Source organism: Candoia aspera, chromosome 5 (assembly GCF_035149785.1).
Source record: "Candoia aspera isolate rCanAsp1 chromosome 5, rCanAsp1.hap2, whole genome shotgun sequence".
Taxonomy (NCBI): Eukaryota; Metazoa; Chordata; class Lepidosauria; order Squamata; family Boidae; genus Candoia; species Candoia aspera.
Window position 1 is genome coordinate 61,482,510 of NC_086157.1, and position 18,980 is coordinate 61,501,489.

General features: G+C 41.0%; 2 protein-coding genes across 3 annotated transcripts in view; one reads left to right on the forward strand and one right to left on the reverse strand.

Annotated features, from left to right (window-relative positions):
• The window catches only part of SETD4 (SET domain containing 4), a 32,197-nt gene that overhangs the window by 3,970 nt on the left and 9,247 nt on the right, over positions 1-18,980 (forward strand). Inside the window, exons 2-4 of one of the 2 annotated variants that reach the window (XM_063305378.1) lie at positions 14,263-14,365; positions 14,736-14,831; positions 18,628-18,665. In XM_063305378.1, coding sequence (XP_063161448.1) covers positions 14,263-14,365; positions 14,736-14,831; positions 18,628-18,665 — 237 coding nt within the window. Of the gene's footprint in view, positions 1-14,262; positions 14,366-14,735; positions 14,832-15,980; positions 16,132-18,627; positions 18,666-18,980 lie in introns of those variants that run through there. The other variant, XM_063305379.1, reaches the window with a different exon arrangement.
• On the reverse strand, positions 8,518-11,988 carry LOC134498948 (carbonyl reductase [NADPH] 1-like). The gene is made up of 3 exons (XM_063305377.1): positions 11,675-11,988; positions 10,439-10,546; positions 8,518-9,096 (listed from the first exon to the last, which is right to left on the reverse strand). Exons 1-3 carry the CDS (start codon positions 11,958-11,960, stop codon positions 8,660-8,662), a joined length of 831 nt encoding a protein of 276 aa, XP_063161447.1. The 5' UTR covers positions 11,961-11,988; the 3' UTR covers positions 8,518-8,659.

The window sequence follows — 18,980 nt, forward strand, 5'->3', positions numbered from 1 at the left end:
GTTTATATTGTGCACTAGTTGTGCCCTTTCCTTAATTGGGAGCCCCTTCAGATGGTCATTAACACCTTGATTACCTCATGACTGGAGTATTGCAATATGCTGTACATGGGGCTGCCCTTGAAGACCATCCAAAAGCTACAACTCATGCACAGTGCAGTGGTGTGAACAGTAACCGGCACTTCTTGTTATGTCCGTGTGTCATTGTTGCTCCATGAGCTATATTGGTTGCCAGCTTCTGGGTACAATTAAAGGTGCTGGTTGTCACCTATTATGGCATAGGCCCTGGTTATCTGCGGGACCACCTATCTTAAATCATTTCTATCTGCCCAGTACAATCCTATGGATGTCTATTTGCACTTTATAATCTAATAGCATTTGGGGATGCTTGCTGATGTAGAAAGTTATTAAAGCTGGAGTATTTAAGCTGTGAAGTATTCAAGCTGTATATTAGTAAATACTGTAAAATATTACAAAATGCTAATAGGTATCTATACACCATCACCCAAAGGAAACATGGTTGAATACTGCACCATTAACTTCTCACTGCTTACAGATGTGTGTTGTAAATTAAGCGAGGTATTTCCCATCCAGGAGCCTTTTATTAATCAGTTTATTAATCACTATCATTTTTCAGTTTAAACTTAGAACCATATATTAGTTCAAATATAATAGAGGTTGGACAGGAATGTTTTTATTTTTGTTAAACCACAATGAACTTTTCTGTAGGCTGTGGAAAAACTATTACCTCAATATTATTAAAGTGGCCTGGTTCTAGTCTAATGTTCTATTCTCCTGGATCATGTACTCTTGTGAATTCCTCTTATCAAAATTTTGATGAATTACATATACAAACAAAGCATTGGTAACTGAAGGTGGTTTTTTTTTTCATTTTAAAATACGGAATAACTGCTTCTTATTCTTGCAATCAAGTAAGTATACATTACCTCCTATGTTCTCTGATAGAAGTGTTATTTAGTAAGTTCCTGCCTCTGATGGGCTTCCTAAGTCCACACTCACAGTAGTAAGTAAATCATATTATAGTCCTTGACAAATTCAGAAGCAAAAAAGAAAAATTCTGAGACAACAAATAAAAGCCATAATAAAATTTAATACTTATAAAAGTGCTGCAGTCAGATGGTGGTATTTTTACCAATAGCAATACAAATCACAGCCATGTTCAGAGAAATGAAATCACATTGATTAGACAGTAACAACTATATATAAAATGGATCTAGATAGTTAGGGTTAACTATTAACTGCAACGAGGCATTTTTATAATAAGGGCAATATACCAAAGTGTGGGTTAATGTTTTAGGAACTCCTTTATCACAGGGGCCAAGTCTTTGTTCATGTCCTGATTACCAGGAAACACACTGAGACAATGACTTGGTCTCTAATATTTATTAGTAGTACTTAACAAGAATCCTAACAAACTGAGGAAGCGTGGGAAAACCCAGCCATATAAACCCCAAAGGTTAAGGCGGTCCCGATCTGTGTCTCTTTGAATGGCTGAACAGTTCCTCAGTGCTACGCATGCGCTTGACAGTCTGGATGGGAGCCCCCTGCTCGCCATCCTTACTCATGACATCACCCTCCCCTCCAGATTGATATTCCATTTCAGCCCCCTCCCCTCCAGAGTCTTGATAAGATATGTTGTCTGCTTGTAAGGTCCCATGAGAACGTGGCAAAGAAGGCAATTCTTCAAAGGACAACTCCTCCACCGACGAAGCGGTGCTGCCCTCCCAATCCGATAACGCCTCCGAGCCAGGTGGCTGCTGCTGAAAAACATCTAGAGAGTTAGCAGGGTCAGCCCCCCTCCCCCCTGGGAAATGCAAGCCCGAGGTTGAGGGCTGTGGTTCACCCGGCTCCGCTGTAAGTGGAGTCGAGGCTTCAGGCGGGGGCGGGGGGAAATACACACTCACAAACTCCTCAGCTTGGGCTTCTTCGGCCTGCTCAGGCGAAAGAGGAATCTCGGGTAAAATGCGAGGCTTGGGTTTGTGAGGGAAAAGCTGATGGAATCGATGAACCAGTGCTGGAGCATGTACATCTCTGGCATTCTCCCACGTGCGCTCTTCCTCGGGGTACCCTTTCCAGTGTATGAAATATTGGATGCCCCTTCCCCTCCTCCTAGAGTCCAGAATCTCTTCCACTTCGTATTCCTCCTCTCCCTCCACAATTACTGGAGGTGGGAGGGGTAGTTGCGATTGCAAGTTACTTGGGGGAGGGTCTTTGGCTAGCAAGGCTCTGTGAAACACTGGATGGATCTTCATGGATGGTGGGAGCTGTAAACGATAAGCTACTGGATTTATCTGCTGCACCACAGTGAAAGGGCCGACAAACTTAGAGTCCAATTTCTTGGAGGGTCTGGTAGAGATCAAGAACTTGGTAGAGAGCCACACTTTGTCTCCTACTGCAATCGCTGGCCCCTCCTGCCTGTGAGCGTCTGCCGCCCTTTTGTAAGCACTCTTTGCCCTGTTCAGCTGCTCCTTTAACAACTCCTGTGCGGCTTGTTGCTCTTTAAGAAAATCAGCTGCGGCTGGAACAGTTCCCTGCTGGGAGGAGGTGGGCAACACCTGAGGGTTAACCCCGTAGAGCGCTTGGAATGGAGACATCTGGGTAGATGACTGCACAGAGTTGTTATAAGTGAATTCTGCCATGGGCAACAGGGCTGGCCAATTGTCTTGCCGATACGTGGTGTAACACCTGAGATACTGCTGTAACCACTGGTTAATTTTTTCGGCCTGCCCATTACTGGCAGGGTGATGCGCTGATGACAAGTGGATCTGGACCCCTAATGACTGGAAAAGGGCCCTCCAGAACCTGGAAGTGAACTGTGGGCCTCCGTCACTCACCAAGTGATTCACCATGCCTCTATACCTAAAAACGTGGTCTATGAACAACTGCGCGGTGGCTGGTGCAGATGGGAGGCCCTTGCAAGGAATAAAATGTGCCATCTTTGTGAAAAGGTCCACCACCACCAGTATGGAAGTCAGGCCCTGGACCGGGGGTAAATCAGTGATGAAATCCATGGAGATAGTATCCCAAGGCCTACTGGGGGTGGGTAGGGGCTGCAAGAGTCCTGTGGGCTTCCCTGGGAGAGGCTTGGCTCGTCTGCAGGTGTGACAAGAAGCAACGTAACCCTTTATGTCTGCAACCATCTTAGGCCACCAGTAGTCTCTCAGAGCTCTATGGAGAGTTTTGAAAACGCCTCCGTGGCCTGCCGTTTGGTGGTCATGACACAGTCTCAGTACTTCTTCCCTCAATGAAGGGGGAATATACAATCGCCCACTATGCCAGAGGATTCCTGCCTCCACATTGAATGGGGAGGCAGTGTCTTGCAGGGCCCTCTGGAGGTCATCCATCCTGGCCCTGGCATACGGGTCCTGTTGCTGCTGAGCTCTGGCTCTTGCAAATAGGTCCTCTGCTTGGCTGCCTGCTGCTAAACTCTCCGTTTGGCTCCCCCTCATCGGCTGATCAAAGTTGTGAGGTTGTAATATAGCAGCCTGTACTTCCTGGTGAGTGGGGGGTTCTGCCTGAAAGGATCGAGACAGGGCGTCTGCCAAGCAGTTTTGCGCCCCAGGCACATAAGAAATGACAAAATTGAAACGGGAGAAAAACTGGCTCCATCTGATCTGGCGTGGGGTGAGGGATCTGGTGTTCTGTAGAAGCTGTAAATTCTTGTGATCGGTGTAAACTTTCACAGGAAAGGTCGCCCCTTCTAGCCAGTGCCTCCACTCTTGGAATGCTGCTTTAATTGCCAGCAACTCTCTGTTAAAAACATCATAGTTTCTCTCTGCTGGTGAGAGTAGGCGTGAAAAAAAAGGCACAAGGAAGCAATGTATTCTCTGCCCTGTTTGTATATTGCAATAACACTGCCCCAATGGCAACATCTGAAGCATCTGAGTACATTATGAATGGCTTCGTGGGGTCAGGGTGCCTTAAGAGCGGTTGGGAAGCAAAAAGCTGCTTCAACTCCTGGAACGCTGCTTGCTCCCTCTCCCCCCATACGAATTTTGAGCCTTTCTTCAAGAGCTGTGTGAATGGTCTGGTCCGATCACTATAGGCCGGGACAAAACGACGATAGAAATTACAGAATCCTAGCCATTTTTGTATATCTTTAACATTTCGGGGGGGTGGCCAAGAGAGAATTGCCTGGACCTTAGCAGGATCCATGGATATGCCTTCTGTGGATACTATATAGCCCAGGAAATGTACTTCAGTTAAATCAAAGGCACACTTCTCTAGCTTGGCGAACAGCCTGTTCTCTCTCTGTCTTTGCAAAACATTACGTACATGGGTTACGTGAGTTGTGGCATCCTCAGAGAAAATTAATATGTCATCTAGATAAACGACCATGTACTTGTCTAGTAAATCAGCAAAAACGTGATTCATAAATCTGGAAAATATGGCTCCTGCATTAGACAAGCCAAAGGGCATAACAAGGTACTCAAATTTGCCAAACCTGGTGTCGAAGGCAGTCAGGTATTCGTGCCCCGCTTTCACCCGGATCAGATTGTACACACTCCTGAGATCCAACCTGGTAAACATGCGTGCCTTCTGCAAGCGATCTAGCAGCTCAGATTAAGGGCAGAGGATAGGATTCTCTCTTTGTTTGTTTATTTAAGAAACTGAAGTCGTGGACCACTCTCATGGATATCTCCTGGGTTGCAGGTGCCAACGGGTCGGGCTTCTTTGGTACGAAGAAGGTAGGAGCAGACGCTGGGGATGTAGATGGTCGGATGAAGCCCTTTTGGAGATTGGAGTCCAAGTAATCCTTTAAGGTGGCTAACTCCTTGGGGGACATGGGATATTGTTTCCTTGCTGGAATCTTGGCTCCTGGTAACAACTCAATGGTGCAGTCACAGTCCCTATGGGGGGGTAGTGCTGTGGCCTCTTGCTCGCTGAAAACGTCTGCAAAATCTGCATACTTGGCTGGCAAGTGGACCCCCCCTGCTACTGTGACTGCGTTGGTTGCTGGAGAGTGTGGAGCGGCTTGACTCTTGTGGTGCTGGCATTCCTTAGCTGGGAAGGAGATTGCTCCTGTAGTCCAGTTCATCAACGGGTTGTGGATCCTCAGCCAAGGCGTGCCTAGGATTACCGGCACATTTAGCGCTGCAGTAACATAAAGCTGGATCCACTCAGTGTGGTCTCCCACTGTCAGCTGCACCGGTTCTGTGAGCCTTCTAATCGGCCCTGCCTTGAGGGGCTGGCCGTCAATGGTCTCTACTTCTATGGGGCATGGCAATTCTCTGGTCGGTATGTTGCAGTCTTGTACGGTCTGCGCATCAATAAAATTAGTTGAAGCTCCAGAATCCACGAGGGCCTCTAGCTTGACCTGGTGCTCTGGGTTGACTTGGACTTTTACGGGTAAGTAGTAAAAGTCTTGCCTGGAATCTTCGGAATGAGCCCTCCTTAATTGATTTACGGTCTTCCTGCTGAGCTCTTGGGAGGGAGACCAACGGAGTTTCCCTGATTGGAAACAGAGGCGGGGATGGGTCCTGTTTCAGCTGCTTGCCCTGGGGGTCTTACTGGAGCTGTTTGGCCTCTCGCTGGGCAAGTTCTCACCATGTGCCCCTGGGCTCCGCAGTAGAAACACAGGGCTCTCTCTCTCCTTCTCTGCCTCTCAGTCTCGGAAATCAGTCTCCTGCTTGCCCCAATCTGCATTGGCTCCTCTCGTGCTGAGTGAGAGGCTGCTACAAGGGGAGTTGGGAATCCTGAAAACGCTCGGAGGGTCTTGCTTCTCCCCGGCTGCATCTGCCTAAGCTCCTCTAGCCTGGCATCTATGACCACCGATAGCTGATATAGGGCTTCTAACGTGGCTGGTGTTCCCTGGCGCACCAATTCATTCTTAATCTCCTCATCCAGCCCGTTTGAATTGGTCTTTTAATGCACTCTCATTCCAGTCCAGATCTCCTGCTAACAACTTGAAATCAGCAATGTAGAGTCCCACCCTCTTGTTACCTTGCTTGAGCCTCCAAATTTCCCGGCTGGCCGTGGCCTCTCTGATGGGGTCATCAAAGTGTGCTCGGAAGCCTGCCAAAAAGTTCTGGTAGTCGTTGAGAATCGGATCGTTGTTCTCCACCATGGGAATAGCCCATTTGGCAGCTGGTCCCTTCAGCAGGCCTAGGATGAAGGTGACTCTGGTTCTGTCTGTGGGAAACTCTGCGGGTCTGCTGTCGAAGAACATAGTACACTGTGTGAGAAAGATTCTCAGCTGTCCTGCTTCTCCTCCAAATTTCTCTGGTAGACTGCCCTGTGATCTCAACATTACCGGTGGGGCTGCTGCTGCTGCTGCTGCTGGTGCCGGTTGTGGGTTAATCGGAGCTGGTTGTTGCAACTGCTGTAGCATGGCAGCTTGTAATGTGTTGATCTGGAGATCTACTTGTTGCTGGTGTTGCTGTAGGGCTGCTGCCAATTGCTGGATGGCGAGCCGCATTTCTTGGTTTTCTGAAGACATTTCTAAACGTGTCTGCTTAATTGCTTGTTCCTCCCTCTTTCGATGGGAGTAAGAGTTTGTTAGGATTGTTGTCCTGATTACCAGGAAACACACTGAGACAATGACTTGGTCTCTAATATTTATTAGTAGTACTTAACAAGAATCCTAACAAACTGAGGAAGCGTGGGAAAACCCAGCCATATAAACCCCAAAGGTTAAGGCGGTCCCGATCTGTGTCTTTGAATGGCTGAACAGTTCCTCAGTGCTACGCATGCGCTTGACAGTCTGGGTGGGAGCCCCCTGCTCGCCATCCTTACTCATGACAGTTCAGCTGGGATGCTCCATAATTTCCCTTCAGAATAGCTGTTGGACAGACATTAAATCTTGTCAGAGTTACAGCTGTTCCGTATTTGGGAACTGTTACTTGGCTTAAATATCTTGATAATTTGAAAAATGATGTATGACTTCCCACGAACGTATCTTTGGATATGGCAGTTAGCTAGATCTAATTCACAGCATTTTTTTGAACAGGTTTGCGATTGCCATTTACCTAGGGCTGGAGAAAGGGACTGGCCCAAGTTACAGGCAGACTAAAATGCTAAATCTGGCTTAATGGTCAAAATGTCAAGAAGTGGTGATGTCAGGAAGGAATTCGGAGAAGAGAAACCCCATACCAACTGCACTTTCAAAGGTATTTCCATGCTCAGAAGGAACAAGCAAGCAGTATTTTTGCACTGAGAAAACCTTAGGTGATCAGTCTGACTCACACTGATGGCAGCTTTCATGCACAGCCTTGTGCAAGGTATGCTTACCAAGCATAAACCTTCTCTTCTCACATTTTGTAAAGATATTAATAGTGGTTTTAAATTATGAATTCAAAGAAAGTTGTTACACATTGTGCAACCCAGGAAGCAGCTCTCTGTGTAATACATATAAACTAAGCTTTACCTTGTCTTTACCTTTCTATTCTCCAGATTATCATTATTTAAATAAACTGATCAAATTCATCTGATTTATATTTTAATTCAGACCTTTTTGTGAAAGCCCCCAACTGCGGAGGGGGGGAATTTTCAACACAGCATTATATGCAGGTCAAAACTTCTAGCTGTAGTATTCTTTTGTAGCTGGTTCTTCCTTGTCCTAAAGGCTGCTGTATATAGTATGATTATGCAACATAACTCTATTACTGTGATGTTATAAAGTACTATTACCCTTCTCAAAAATGTGTGCACCATTTTAATACATTTACTTAATACGACAAAAACAACTTTCTGGTATTAACATTTTTATATCTATTTGCACTCATGTAGCCTTCCTAAAAAAAGAGAAAGCTTACTTCTTGTCTAGTCTTTTCCTTTCTAAATGTTATGCTTTGGTACGTATATAAAGGCATATTGTTATAATTTTTCTTGAATGTCAAGTAGCACATCTACAAATATTTTTATAAGAAATAGTTTAAGTCATAGAAGATTGGCCTGTTACTGTTGCATTTTATCCATATAGATGCTGGGAGAGAAGGTGGACATACTATACTTTCTGCACAGTGTGAATTGTTATACTTCACATCTGAATGTTCCCACTTTTGAGGCAGGGGTGGCAAACAGCTCTTCTGATATTGCTGCATCAGATTCTCCAGTGTCCCTCACCATTTGCCATACTTGCTTCTGCTGTTGGGAGCTGTAGTTCAGCTATACTGGAAAGCCAGGGATTTCTACCTCTGCTTTAAAAAAACACACCCACTGCCCTACGAGTCTAGGAATGTACACTGTCAGTAGTTGTTTGCGATTAACGGGGTGAAAAGGCATTTGTACTGAAACCATATAGAGCTGCCAAAATTATATTAATTAATCATAACCTTTATTTACTATTATAGTCAATTTTTTTAAGGTGACATAATACAGAAGATAATTTTCACCAAAACAAATTATGCATATGTGCCTTCTAAATCTCTTAAGAGTGAATGATTTTAGAAGCTGATATTGTCAAGCTGCCCAAATTCAGAGAAGAATGAGAAGCCTAAAGGATTCTGTTACTAAGCACTAATCATCACCCACAGCAGAAGATTAACAGTGATTTTACCAAGCAGCAGGATGCCCTTTATACGTGGGTTCCCACTTCTATGGCATAAGAGCCTGGCAGAATTGCTAGAGCATATACCTGTAGCAAAGAGCTTTGTAGCATCTATAGTTTGCAGTGCTTATATACAGAAGCATACTAGCACAGTTACCATTTCTGAACTTTCTTTTCACTAACGAATTGGCCATGCGGCTCAGTAGCACCAGTGGGTAAAAGGGCTAAGTAAACTGGAGTCTCAGCTCCCTCATCTGGGGTTTTTGGGGCTCTGGGACCTGCCATATCTGTTCTGACCCACCCAGGACAACAGGCATTCAGGAGAATACCATCACCTTTCCTTGACTCATTCAGCAGCCTTGCGTGAATTCTTGATAAAACGGTCACTCCAATTTTGGATACCCCATAAGCAGTATTTGGCCAGCCTTCCTTTTCATGCACTCCCTTCTTGGTGTCTTCCACAAATTTTTCCATGAGTTTCACTAGCTCCTCTTCGGTGATTATGTTACTCCGAAATTTCTGCTGCAGATCCTGGTTACACCTGGACAATGCTAAAGCACCATTCACACTAGATACGTTGACCACTCTCCCTATTCCAAGATAAAACATATTACAGAGAGGAAACTATTGTTTATTTTTTTCAATTTCATTCATTTTGTAACAATACAATATTCACCCACAAACAAAAGGAGACTTAATTCTCTCAACAAATTATCAGTGAATCAGCTAGCTTTAACTTCCCTCTATGTACCCTCCAGATATAGTGTGGGGTGAGCTTTTTCTACTTGTGGATGCTCTTCATGTGTGAGAGAATCCTGAAATACTGGAATGCTCAACTGGTGAAGAACCTCCATGGACAGAGAGCCTTTCCACAGCAGATGCTGGAAAATGAGGCTAGTAGGCTGAATAAACAGACTTACATTAAGTGTAAACATGCATACTTGTTTGGTTATTGAATCTAGATTTCCACTGTAGCTGTAACTGTATGTGTGATGGAGAATGGTTGACATCTATCTGCAAAAGGAAATCAATTAACTTTCCAAATGGGATCGTTTATTTTGTAGACAATTAACTTTAATGAGTAATGATTCAATTTTATTGTTTTGCCTTGGAAGTGCCATTTTTGCCAAGATATGAAAGCTAGCCATATCACATATCACCTGGACACAATTACTGGGTGGGGGTGGGAAATCTCCATGATTCATTTAAATGGAAATTGACAATCCCAGTTTATTGTAAACCGGGGTTGTCAATTTCCATTTAAATGAATCCTGAGATTTTTCTGTAGGGCAGATTTAAACTCTATTGTCTAATCTAGGCATAGACATAATGTCATGTGTATATAAAATAATTATATGAGTAGAAATAATTCAAAACCACAATATTATAAAGTAGAACAAAGTTTAGCATAAGCCTAATTAAAAGCAGCTCAATTCAAAGTCCATTCAAAATACAGCATTGAGGTGGCAAAGTACAATACCTGGAGGACATTCTTCAGGCAATGGCTTTACACAGAACTATGAGTATTATGATTTACTGTTTGATGCAGAATATATGTTTTCAGTGATTTTATTTTGTAGGAGTCAACATGCAGTGGGCTTGAATAGCTTTTTCTTTTTGCTAAGTCTTCACCTCCAGTTTGGTTCTTTTCTGTGCATGTGTCTTCATTTACCAACTAGCTGAACAGATTTACTTGGAAATAATTCCCATTCGTTTCAATGAAATTAGTATCAGAGATATAAACTATAATTAAAATTTCTAGAAGCACCATGTTTTGTATTCCTGACCTAAAAATGGAAGGGGATATTACAGAATTTAAAGAACTGAGCTTAAGGAAGAGTTGATCATGTGTGTTTTTCTGTTTCATTCTAGCATTTTACTTGCCAAAAAACTTAATATTTAATACTACTCCACCCCCCAGTATGTGCTTACCATTGGGTTTCAATAGTGGCAGCAGTTCTCTGCAAACATTCCTGGTCGCAAAAAAGTTTGTTCTCACTGTGACTTCTGCTTGTACAGCAAATGGGGTTGTATCTGCAACTTTTTTTTCAAAATGGAAGAAAAGAGAAGTCAAGATTCCTAATATATATCTATAGGAAAACACTGCATAACAAGAGATGTAGCACTGTAAAGGTTTAAATATTACATAGGTGGAACACTCTCAGCAAAAATGGAATTCGATACTCAGAAGTGCCTAACCAGCTTTTATCTGCATGCAAGACAAAGATGCATATTATAATAAAATATGACTGTCAAATATTATTAGGAGAAAGACTTACTGAGATTTTAATCAAGAGTCCTGAAAACGTTCCTGGGAATATTTCCAATTGAACAGATCTTAATTTTGATCAGATGTACTGTATATAATATTACATGTACACTAGTACTAAGCCAGGATTCAGAATTACAATATAAACCTCTGTGGCTCCATGCAAACCCCTTGGTCTAAACTTCCTCTTTCTTCACATAGCTGGAAAAAGAATGAGTCATGAAAAGTTTTACCTTCCATGATTCCTAACTTGTACTGAAGTATAAAACTATAATAACCTCTAGTAAATTGCTAAGCAACTCAGTTTTAATTAGGGTGCAATTTTAAATATTTTCTGATTTGTGTACTATGACAAGCCTGGAACAACTCTTCCAGGTAGACAAGAAAAAAAAAGTGCAGAGATCCTAACCAGCTGCAAATTGTGATGGAAGCAGAAGCTTCAATTATCTACTGGCTCTCACAAGAATCTAGACAACAACATTCAGAATGGGCACCCAAACTACATAAAGATCTACTGAAAGACAACTAAATGATGGTCTATATTACAGGACATAAACACTGAGTTTAATATTTTAAGCAGTTAAAATATCCAGCAATGACAGATGTTAAATTTAAATTTCTAATTTCTATTGCTAAAATAGTGAAAGTCAGAAAATCTGGTTGATTTTCATTTGTTTTCTATCTTCCTTGTAGTATCACATGGTTTACTACTACTAAATGCATATAAACCAAATTTGCAGCATATTTGTGCTACATATTCACCTTCCCAAAAGAAAAAATGAAAGACCAGCAAAAATATTCAGCTGTTTCAGTTCTGCAATTTTACTTTCTACAGAGCTGTAGCCAAAACCTTTGATCTACTGTTCATCCAATTTCCTAATGATTTACATTTAGGTTACCTTTGAAAGCAATCCCAGCATTGTTGATTAGCACATCCAATCCTCCATATTTTCCCTTGAGGAAATCACAGAAAGTTTGGATACTCTCCAGATCAGTGATATCCAGCTGGTGGAAAAGTGGTTTTAATCCTTCTTCCTGCAGTTGTGTCACTGCTGCTTTGCCTCGTTCAGGGTCCCGGGCTGTCAAATACACATCCCCAGAGAACTGCTTGCACAGGGCCCTCACAATAGCCAAACCAATGCCTTTGTTGGATCCAGTCACCACAGCTACTCGTGTACTAGTCATTTTGCCTATAATTAAATGCCAAAATATATCAATAGAAAAACTAGTGTAACACCCGACAAACTGAAGGCTTTCTAAAAAAATTCAACTCATTTAATTTGCTGGGTTTTTTTACTGACTATAGTTTTTAAACTTAGTGTTTTAGTTTTCAGTGCAGTGCTTCTAATTCAAAATCTACCTGTAGTTGTTTTAGTACCTCAAGAAATAATCAGGACTATAATTTTAATGTAATACATTTTAAATGTATTCTAGAACAGACTAGGTGCATAACATAAAACTCAAATATAATTAAAAAGATAGACTGAGCCCACCCTTTTCAATTATTCTTCACTAAAAATATAAAAAGGCAGACTGGTAGAGTAGAACTTCCAACCAGTGAGGACTGGGTTGTTGAGAATAGATTAAAATTAAAACCTAGCAATATATTTTTTAGAATTAGTTACTTAAGATTTGATTACTGTATGTGCCAATAAGTCATTTTTGACTTCTAGTGACCACATACTGCATTATCAGGGTTTCTCAACCAGGGTTCCATGGAATCCTAGGGTTCTGTGAGAAGTCACTAGGGGTTCCCTGGCAGATCACTATTTTAAAAATTGTTTCAAATTCGAGCAACTTCACATTAAAGAGGTAAGTTTCATTCTTTATTTTTAGTTTAAGAACACTGTTAATGCATATATACAGGCCTACACATGAAACGAATATAATACATTTGTAACTTCTGGCCTATATTTGAGCCTGAACGTGCAGGGGTTCCCCGAGGTCTGAAAAAAAATATTTCAAGGGTACCTCCAGGATCAAAAGTTTGAGAAAGGCTGCTGTAGATGGATTTCCTCCATGTCTATCTATCCCTAGCCAGCATTAAACACATGGTTCTTTTAAGCGAATATAAACACAAGCCAGACAAATCGAAGCCACGCAAGAGAAGAGAAATGCAGGGTAAGAAAAAGCCCTGAAAGGTTGGAAATTTATAACTTAACTTGCAACGTTCGATTACACGCTCCAATAACATCTCTCCTGGGCTGCAAGGTTATCTAACTGTACACAACACCCCTTTCGTTTCACCCGTAGACTAACCATTTTATCAATTCCCAAGAGTGCATAAACCATAAAGCCCTCGGAACACTTGAGCAGATCTTAGAATATGTTGAATAACCAACCACATACCAGAATGTATGGTTTTTCAACCTCTGATACCTGCACAACGGTTCCGAACCGTTCGCAGAGGCTCCGAATCCTTTAAAAGGAAGGACCTTCTGAGTTAGAAATGCACGTTAGAGAATGAAATCCTGCAACAGAGCTGACGAAAATGGAGTGAAAACATTTCTAAGGAAATTCAGCCACAATCCTGCTTTACCTTTCTCAGTCGCGCGAACAACATCAGCAGCTCCACCCAGAACCGTAGAAGAACAACGAGCTCTTTATCCAATGAGAAGCGTGCCTCCGACGAACGTGCCGTTCTCTCAATAGGCGACTGGCTGCGGAAGCCCCTCCCACTTTCTTGCTGCCCGAGTGAAGGCTGGTGACCTCGGGTTTTAAGGTGTAATGGCGCTGAAGTCCGTGAAGGATCACGTGTCTGTAGGTTGGGGGTATTGGCTGCGGAGGCTTAAGGTTATCAGGGAAATAATATTTAACAGCCCGTTCCAACTCAAGAGTTCTTCCTACCAAATTTTGGATGGTTTACTCCTGGAAAGGCTGTAATGCTGCGTGGACTTAATGAAGGGAAAGCCTCTCTGGGCCCAGCTGGAATTGTGGTTAGGCAAACGTGAATATAGATCTTAATATGTTTTTGGTTTAAGTGAAAATTTATATTTTCTGTAATTCCTGCCGTTTAAGCTCGTCCCCTGAATAACATATAGTAGTATAAAAAGAGCCCTACAGCTCTTGTTAGATGTGGATAAAAGAACTAGGAGCCATCATTCAGAAGATACTTGCAGAATCATAAGTTTTACCCTATTTTAGAGCAAAATAAGCCAAAGCTGGCAAAATGATTCCTACAGTGGTCAAACAGATTGAGGATCCACAAACATACTGAGGAGGACTTAGGGCACTTTTGATGTCCCTAGAAACCAATGCTCACCAGCAACCATATGTCTGGCTTTAAAAATGCATTTTGTGGCTGCCTAAATTAATGCACTATGTAGGTATATTTTGGTCTTTGTCCCTATGCTTTTTTGATTTTTCAAAAATTAGATATACATCACACATATGAACACAACATATGCAAGTTTTTCTCAACCAATTTGTAAAAATAGGGCATGCAAGCAAAATTATTTAAGAATTACATTTGCTTTTCTGTTTGCAGTTTATGTACGGATTTCCAAAGAATTTTAAAATGAAGAAAAACAGAGGCCGAACTTGCCGAAAGAGACTCAGAAAACAATCTAGAGCTTTTTCTTCATGTGGTGGTAATATGATTAACCATATTAACATACAAGCACATATATTGTGGTTTGTGGCAACAGTGTTATTAATGATTCCTACAGGAATGCCTCCATAAAAGTTAAATGATTTTAATTTTATTTCTCCTTAAATTGTATCCCATTTCTATTAGATATTTGTTTTGTTGCACTGATGTTGGATGACCTTTAGCATCATTAATTTTATTGTTTGTATCATACCCTAAGATCAGTGATACATGGCAACATTGAAATATACCTTATTTCATCATCTCTTTTTGTAGTATGATTTGTATGAAGCAGTATACTGTTAGAAATAACCTTGTTAAGCAACCTGGATACCTTAACATGATATGTGATTATTGTCTTTTTTGTTTAGTAAATTTAAGTCATAAAAATGAATATATACTTCTCAAGACGTGGTTGAAAGAAAAAGGCTACAAGAATAATAACTTAAGGCCAGCACTGTTTTCAGGTAATGTTCTAATAACTTTTCTAGAATTTTTTTCTAGTGAAAGTTTGCAAAAAGCGATCACTTTATCCTAATGTGAATAGTCACAGAGAGGCCACATGTACTTATTAACAAGGTAATAATTAATAAGTGATAGTTTGGTAGTTTCAAGCCATTACATCTTCAGTCCACTGCAGGATTCCTTGAGTGTAACAGTATAGAGTTATTTCAGTGGAAAATGATATTTATCACAAGAAATTAATTTGGTTAGAGACTACTATCTCTAGTTGGTTATATCTAAAGACAGACACCACTTGAATTGGGCAATAATAGGATACTAATACCCCCTAAAGGTCAGTCTGTCTTCAGATTTGGATGGGATGGTAACATATGAGATGAAACACCTCTAACTTCAAGGTCTCAGTATCCTTATTGTAGAAATATTATTGAAAATTGATTTATAAATTCTACAAAACCCAGGCTGTGGTGCTTGGCATGCCATGCTGTGATGTTACAGGAGATTATACTTATGAGAGAGTTAAATGGTGACAGTCATTCAAGGGAGCAAGCCTGCATAGAGGAGGAAAAGTCATTCTAAATGTCCATTGCAGGGGCACTGGTTAGAGATTGGGCATGTGGACAACAGTGGCCCTGTATGTCAGAGTCAACCAAGTCTTTCTGTGAAGTTTTGGATCATCTTGCTGGGAAAGAGAGGTACAAGGTGCCACTGGAGTATTCCTAATTTGTATACTTGGTTCTGCATTATAATCTTCATTAGGGAGTTTTAAGAGAGTACTGTTCAATAAGAGTGAACAGACCAATTTGAATCGGATGTGGTCTCCAGGCAGTTTGACTGGTAATGGACTAAGATTGATCAATGGCAGTATATGAGCAGGAATTAATGTCATTATTTGGATTGCCAGCTAGATCAGGATGAACTTCACATTTCTTAGCAGAAACAACAGTATCATTTTCACTGCTGAACAAAGTAGCAAGGTCTTGTTTTAGCTCCTCCTCTGTGCAAGGACTGTCTCCATGCAGAAACGCCAGTTCTTACCTGAATTTACTTTTGCAAGATAAAATGTTTGTTGATGGGAAAGCAACTTTGTACCTGCAGCAATTAGCTTATTTAAGGTCTAAGTTCTTGGCTTGCTGTTATAAGGATCTCAGATGTGTATTTACAAAAACTACTTAATCCTTGAATATATACAAACAAAATTCTTAAAATCAAGAGCACACATCCCATACTCAACTTCTTATGCAATTACATCATTAGAACAAAGCTGTATCTAAATCAAGACCTGGGAAAGATTATGTCATGATGGTATGTAACCAGTTTCATCTTCATTGGGACTCATCAGACATATATAGCCAGACCTTACTCTTGGGTTCAAATCCTTTACTGGGAATTGTACTCCTGGACCATTGTTCTTTAGATGACTATATACAATGAATTTAGTAACATATGGCTGCGGGAGCTGGACCACAAGGAAGGCTGAGAGAAGGAAGATCGATGCTTTTGAACTGTGGTATTGGAGGAAAATTCTGAGAGTGCCTTGGACTGCAAGAAGATCAAACCAGTCCATACTCCAGGAAATAAAGCCAGACTGCTCCCTTGAGGGAATGGTATTAAAGGCAAAAATGAAATACTTTGGCCACATAATGAGAAGGCAGGACACCCTGGAGAAGATGCTGATGCTAGGGAGAGTGGAAGGCAAAAGGAAGAGGGGCCGACCAAGGGCAAGGTGGATGGATGATATTCTAGAGGTGACGGACTTGTCCCTGGGGGAGCTGGGGGTGTTGACCGACATGAAGCTCTGGCGTGGGCTGGTCCATGAAGTCACGAAGAGTCGGAAGCGACTAAACGAGTAAACAACAACAATACAATGAATTAGCTTTAGGAACTCTCCAGGTCCTGGCACTCAGTGCTGTTGCAGGAAGGGGTATATAAAATTTATCAAAATGATATATGCAGTCCATCTTCTCTTAAGCTTTCAGAGAGATATATGGATGTTACGTTATCCCCATGTATGAGATGTACCACATACTGCCTCCTGGTGGTCAGTGTAACTGAAAACACCACACAGTTGTGTAAGAATACTGTAGAGAAATCCCCCCCCCCCAGTCATGTAAAATACAGGTGTTTCTTGCAACAGAATAAAGGAGCACAGAATTTTGTTGATACTCCTCCAAGCAAAAGCAACTTATATCTTATCCTAGCAGTTTGTACAGTCTTATTGTTAAATACAACTATAATTTTGCATATCAATTGATCCTCTCAGTCTCTACTGGGAAAAGAATTGATAAGACAGAGATAACCTCAGTATAAACATTTTAAATTTATCATATTGAAATGGTGTCAGTTTAAAGTCTCATAATTCCCACTTGAAGTGATTACTGAGATTCCATGGATAAGTCACCTAGCAGACAGTATTGGTGAAAACTTACTGGGGGACTTGATTGGACTTTTGTTTTTACTTGCTTCAATGTATGGAATAGTTAATGTCCATATGGACAAAAAGTTATGAGACAAAGTTCATTAGAGAGCAAAAAGAATAATAATTTAAGAATGTAAAACAAGGAAATTCATGCTGTATCACAGTTTTAACAGGAAAAAGAGAGAAAGGACTTGATCTGTTGCAATCAGTGATCTCAAATAGAAAGTTTGTTTCTTTCATTCTGTTGGTGGCCTTCTTAATGAGAATCATTTTAAATCTTGATTTATGCTTTTTGCTTCACATCTACTCTGTCAAGCAGAATTGATTGGATCTAAACTCCAGCAAGTAAAATGGCAGGTAATAATGCAATGCCTTCTCAAACCACCGATACTTGCATGTACTGCCTTAAGGATATAGTAATTTTTTCATGACAGTCCAGAAGTAATGACATTGCAATATCCATTTTGACAGATGGAGGACTAGCTTTTCCTTATGTTCAGTAAGTAGCGTAAAATGGCTGACCTCACATCTCAGTCTACACTCTTGCATATTCTTGTATTGCTGTCACTGATGATTCTGCTTCTCATAAGCTTCCTTAGTGAGGAACAATTAGTATGGCATGTGCATGAGGAAGTTCTGCCTTGCCAATTTCTTAGTATCCTTTTGTTCTAACAGATACAGAGCTAGAAATAATTGTGGAAGAATTCCCAGAAAACCTTTTGAAGACATCTCATGAAAAGAAAATTGTGTAAACTTACAAGTCATGAATAAGAGAGAAGGTCTTCTGTGCATTGGTAACAAATTAAAGAATAAAAAGCAAACCATAATAACATATATTCATTATGGTGCCCTGTAGGGGTTTAGATTTGATTTGTTTCTCCTGAATAGTGCCACCACCCTGGTGACTTCTGTCTGCAAAACGATGTGCTGCAAAATTGAGCAGTGTATGAAAAGCAAGTCTTAACATGGCATGATGAAGTCAGTTGCTCAGTGGAAAAAAAAGCAGCTTGTTGCTGGACTACTGCAAGTTTTTAGGTTCATAATCACTTCCTGGATTTTTAGTTCTTAAAAATACTCTTGAACTGCCCCTGGACATGTCTATATCTTCAGACTGAAGTCTAATGAATTAGATTGAAGGTAATTATATATTTCTTTATGAAGACACTAAACTGTGACAACAAAATTGTACCGGTGGAAAGGCTACAACAATACTTCCTTTCAAGCTTTCAGAAGGGGTTGCAAGATTACAAGAAGTTTTGACTTCCGAAATAAATTTTGTACCAACCGCCTATTTTCTTATGTTAAATAGTCTACTACAAGTTTCTAAGAAACCAAGAGTAGTATACTTAATTGCATCTTCCTCTCTCCCTTATGTCTTCTAGAAACAGGAAGGGGATTAATGACCACAAAAACACTTCAGGTTTGTGAGTATTCCTACGAATGAACAGATAGAACTGTGAACCATAGTGAGAATATGAGAAATTACTGTATATTATCTTGTGTTTTCATGTATATTATTCAGACTTACCTTGTGGCTTTATGCTGGATTTACAAATTATACTGAATTTATGACAGTGGATTAGGCTAGTATCTAGGTTTTGTTGAAGGGCCTAGGAGCAGGGACTCCAGAGCTGGATGATTTATGTGGTTGTAGTTATCTTTCAAAACCCTGGTTGGTTTGGGATTAAAATTCCTGTAATTGCCAGATGATGGGATAAAGATGTTATAATCCAAC

Bases quoted from the DNA above. Each gene is read 5' to 3' on its own strand.
- LOC134498948 (XM_063305377.1), bottom strand. From the start codon at position 11,960: ATGACTAGTACACGAGTAGCTGTGGTGACTGGATCCAACAAAGGCATT. The intron at 10,547-11,674 runs GTAACCTAAATG...TTGAAAAAAAAG, and splicing joins TGCTGGGATTGCTTTCAAAG to TTGCAGATACAACCCCATTT. The intron at 9,097-10,438 runs GTAAGCACATAC...ATCTTGGAATAG, and splicing joins GCCACTATTGAAACCCAATG to GGAGAGTGGTCAACGTATCT.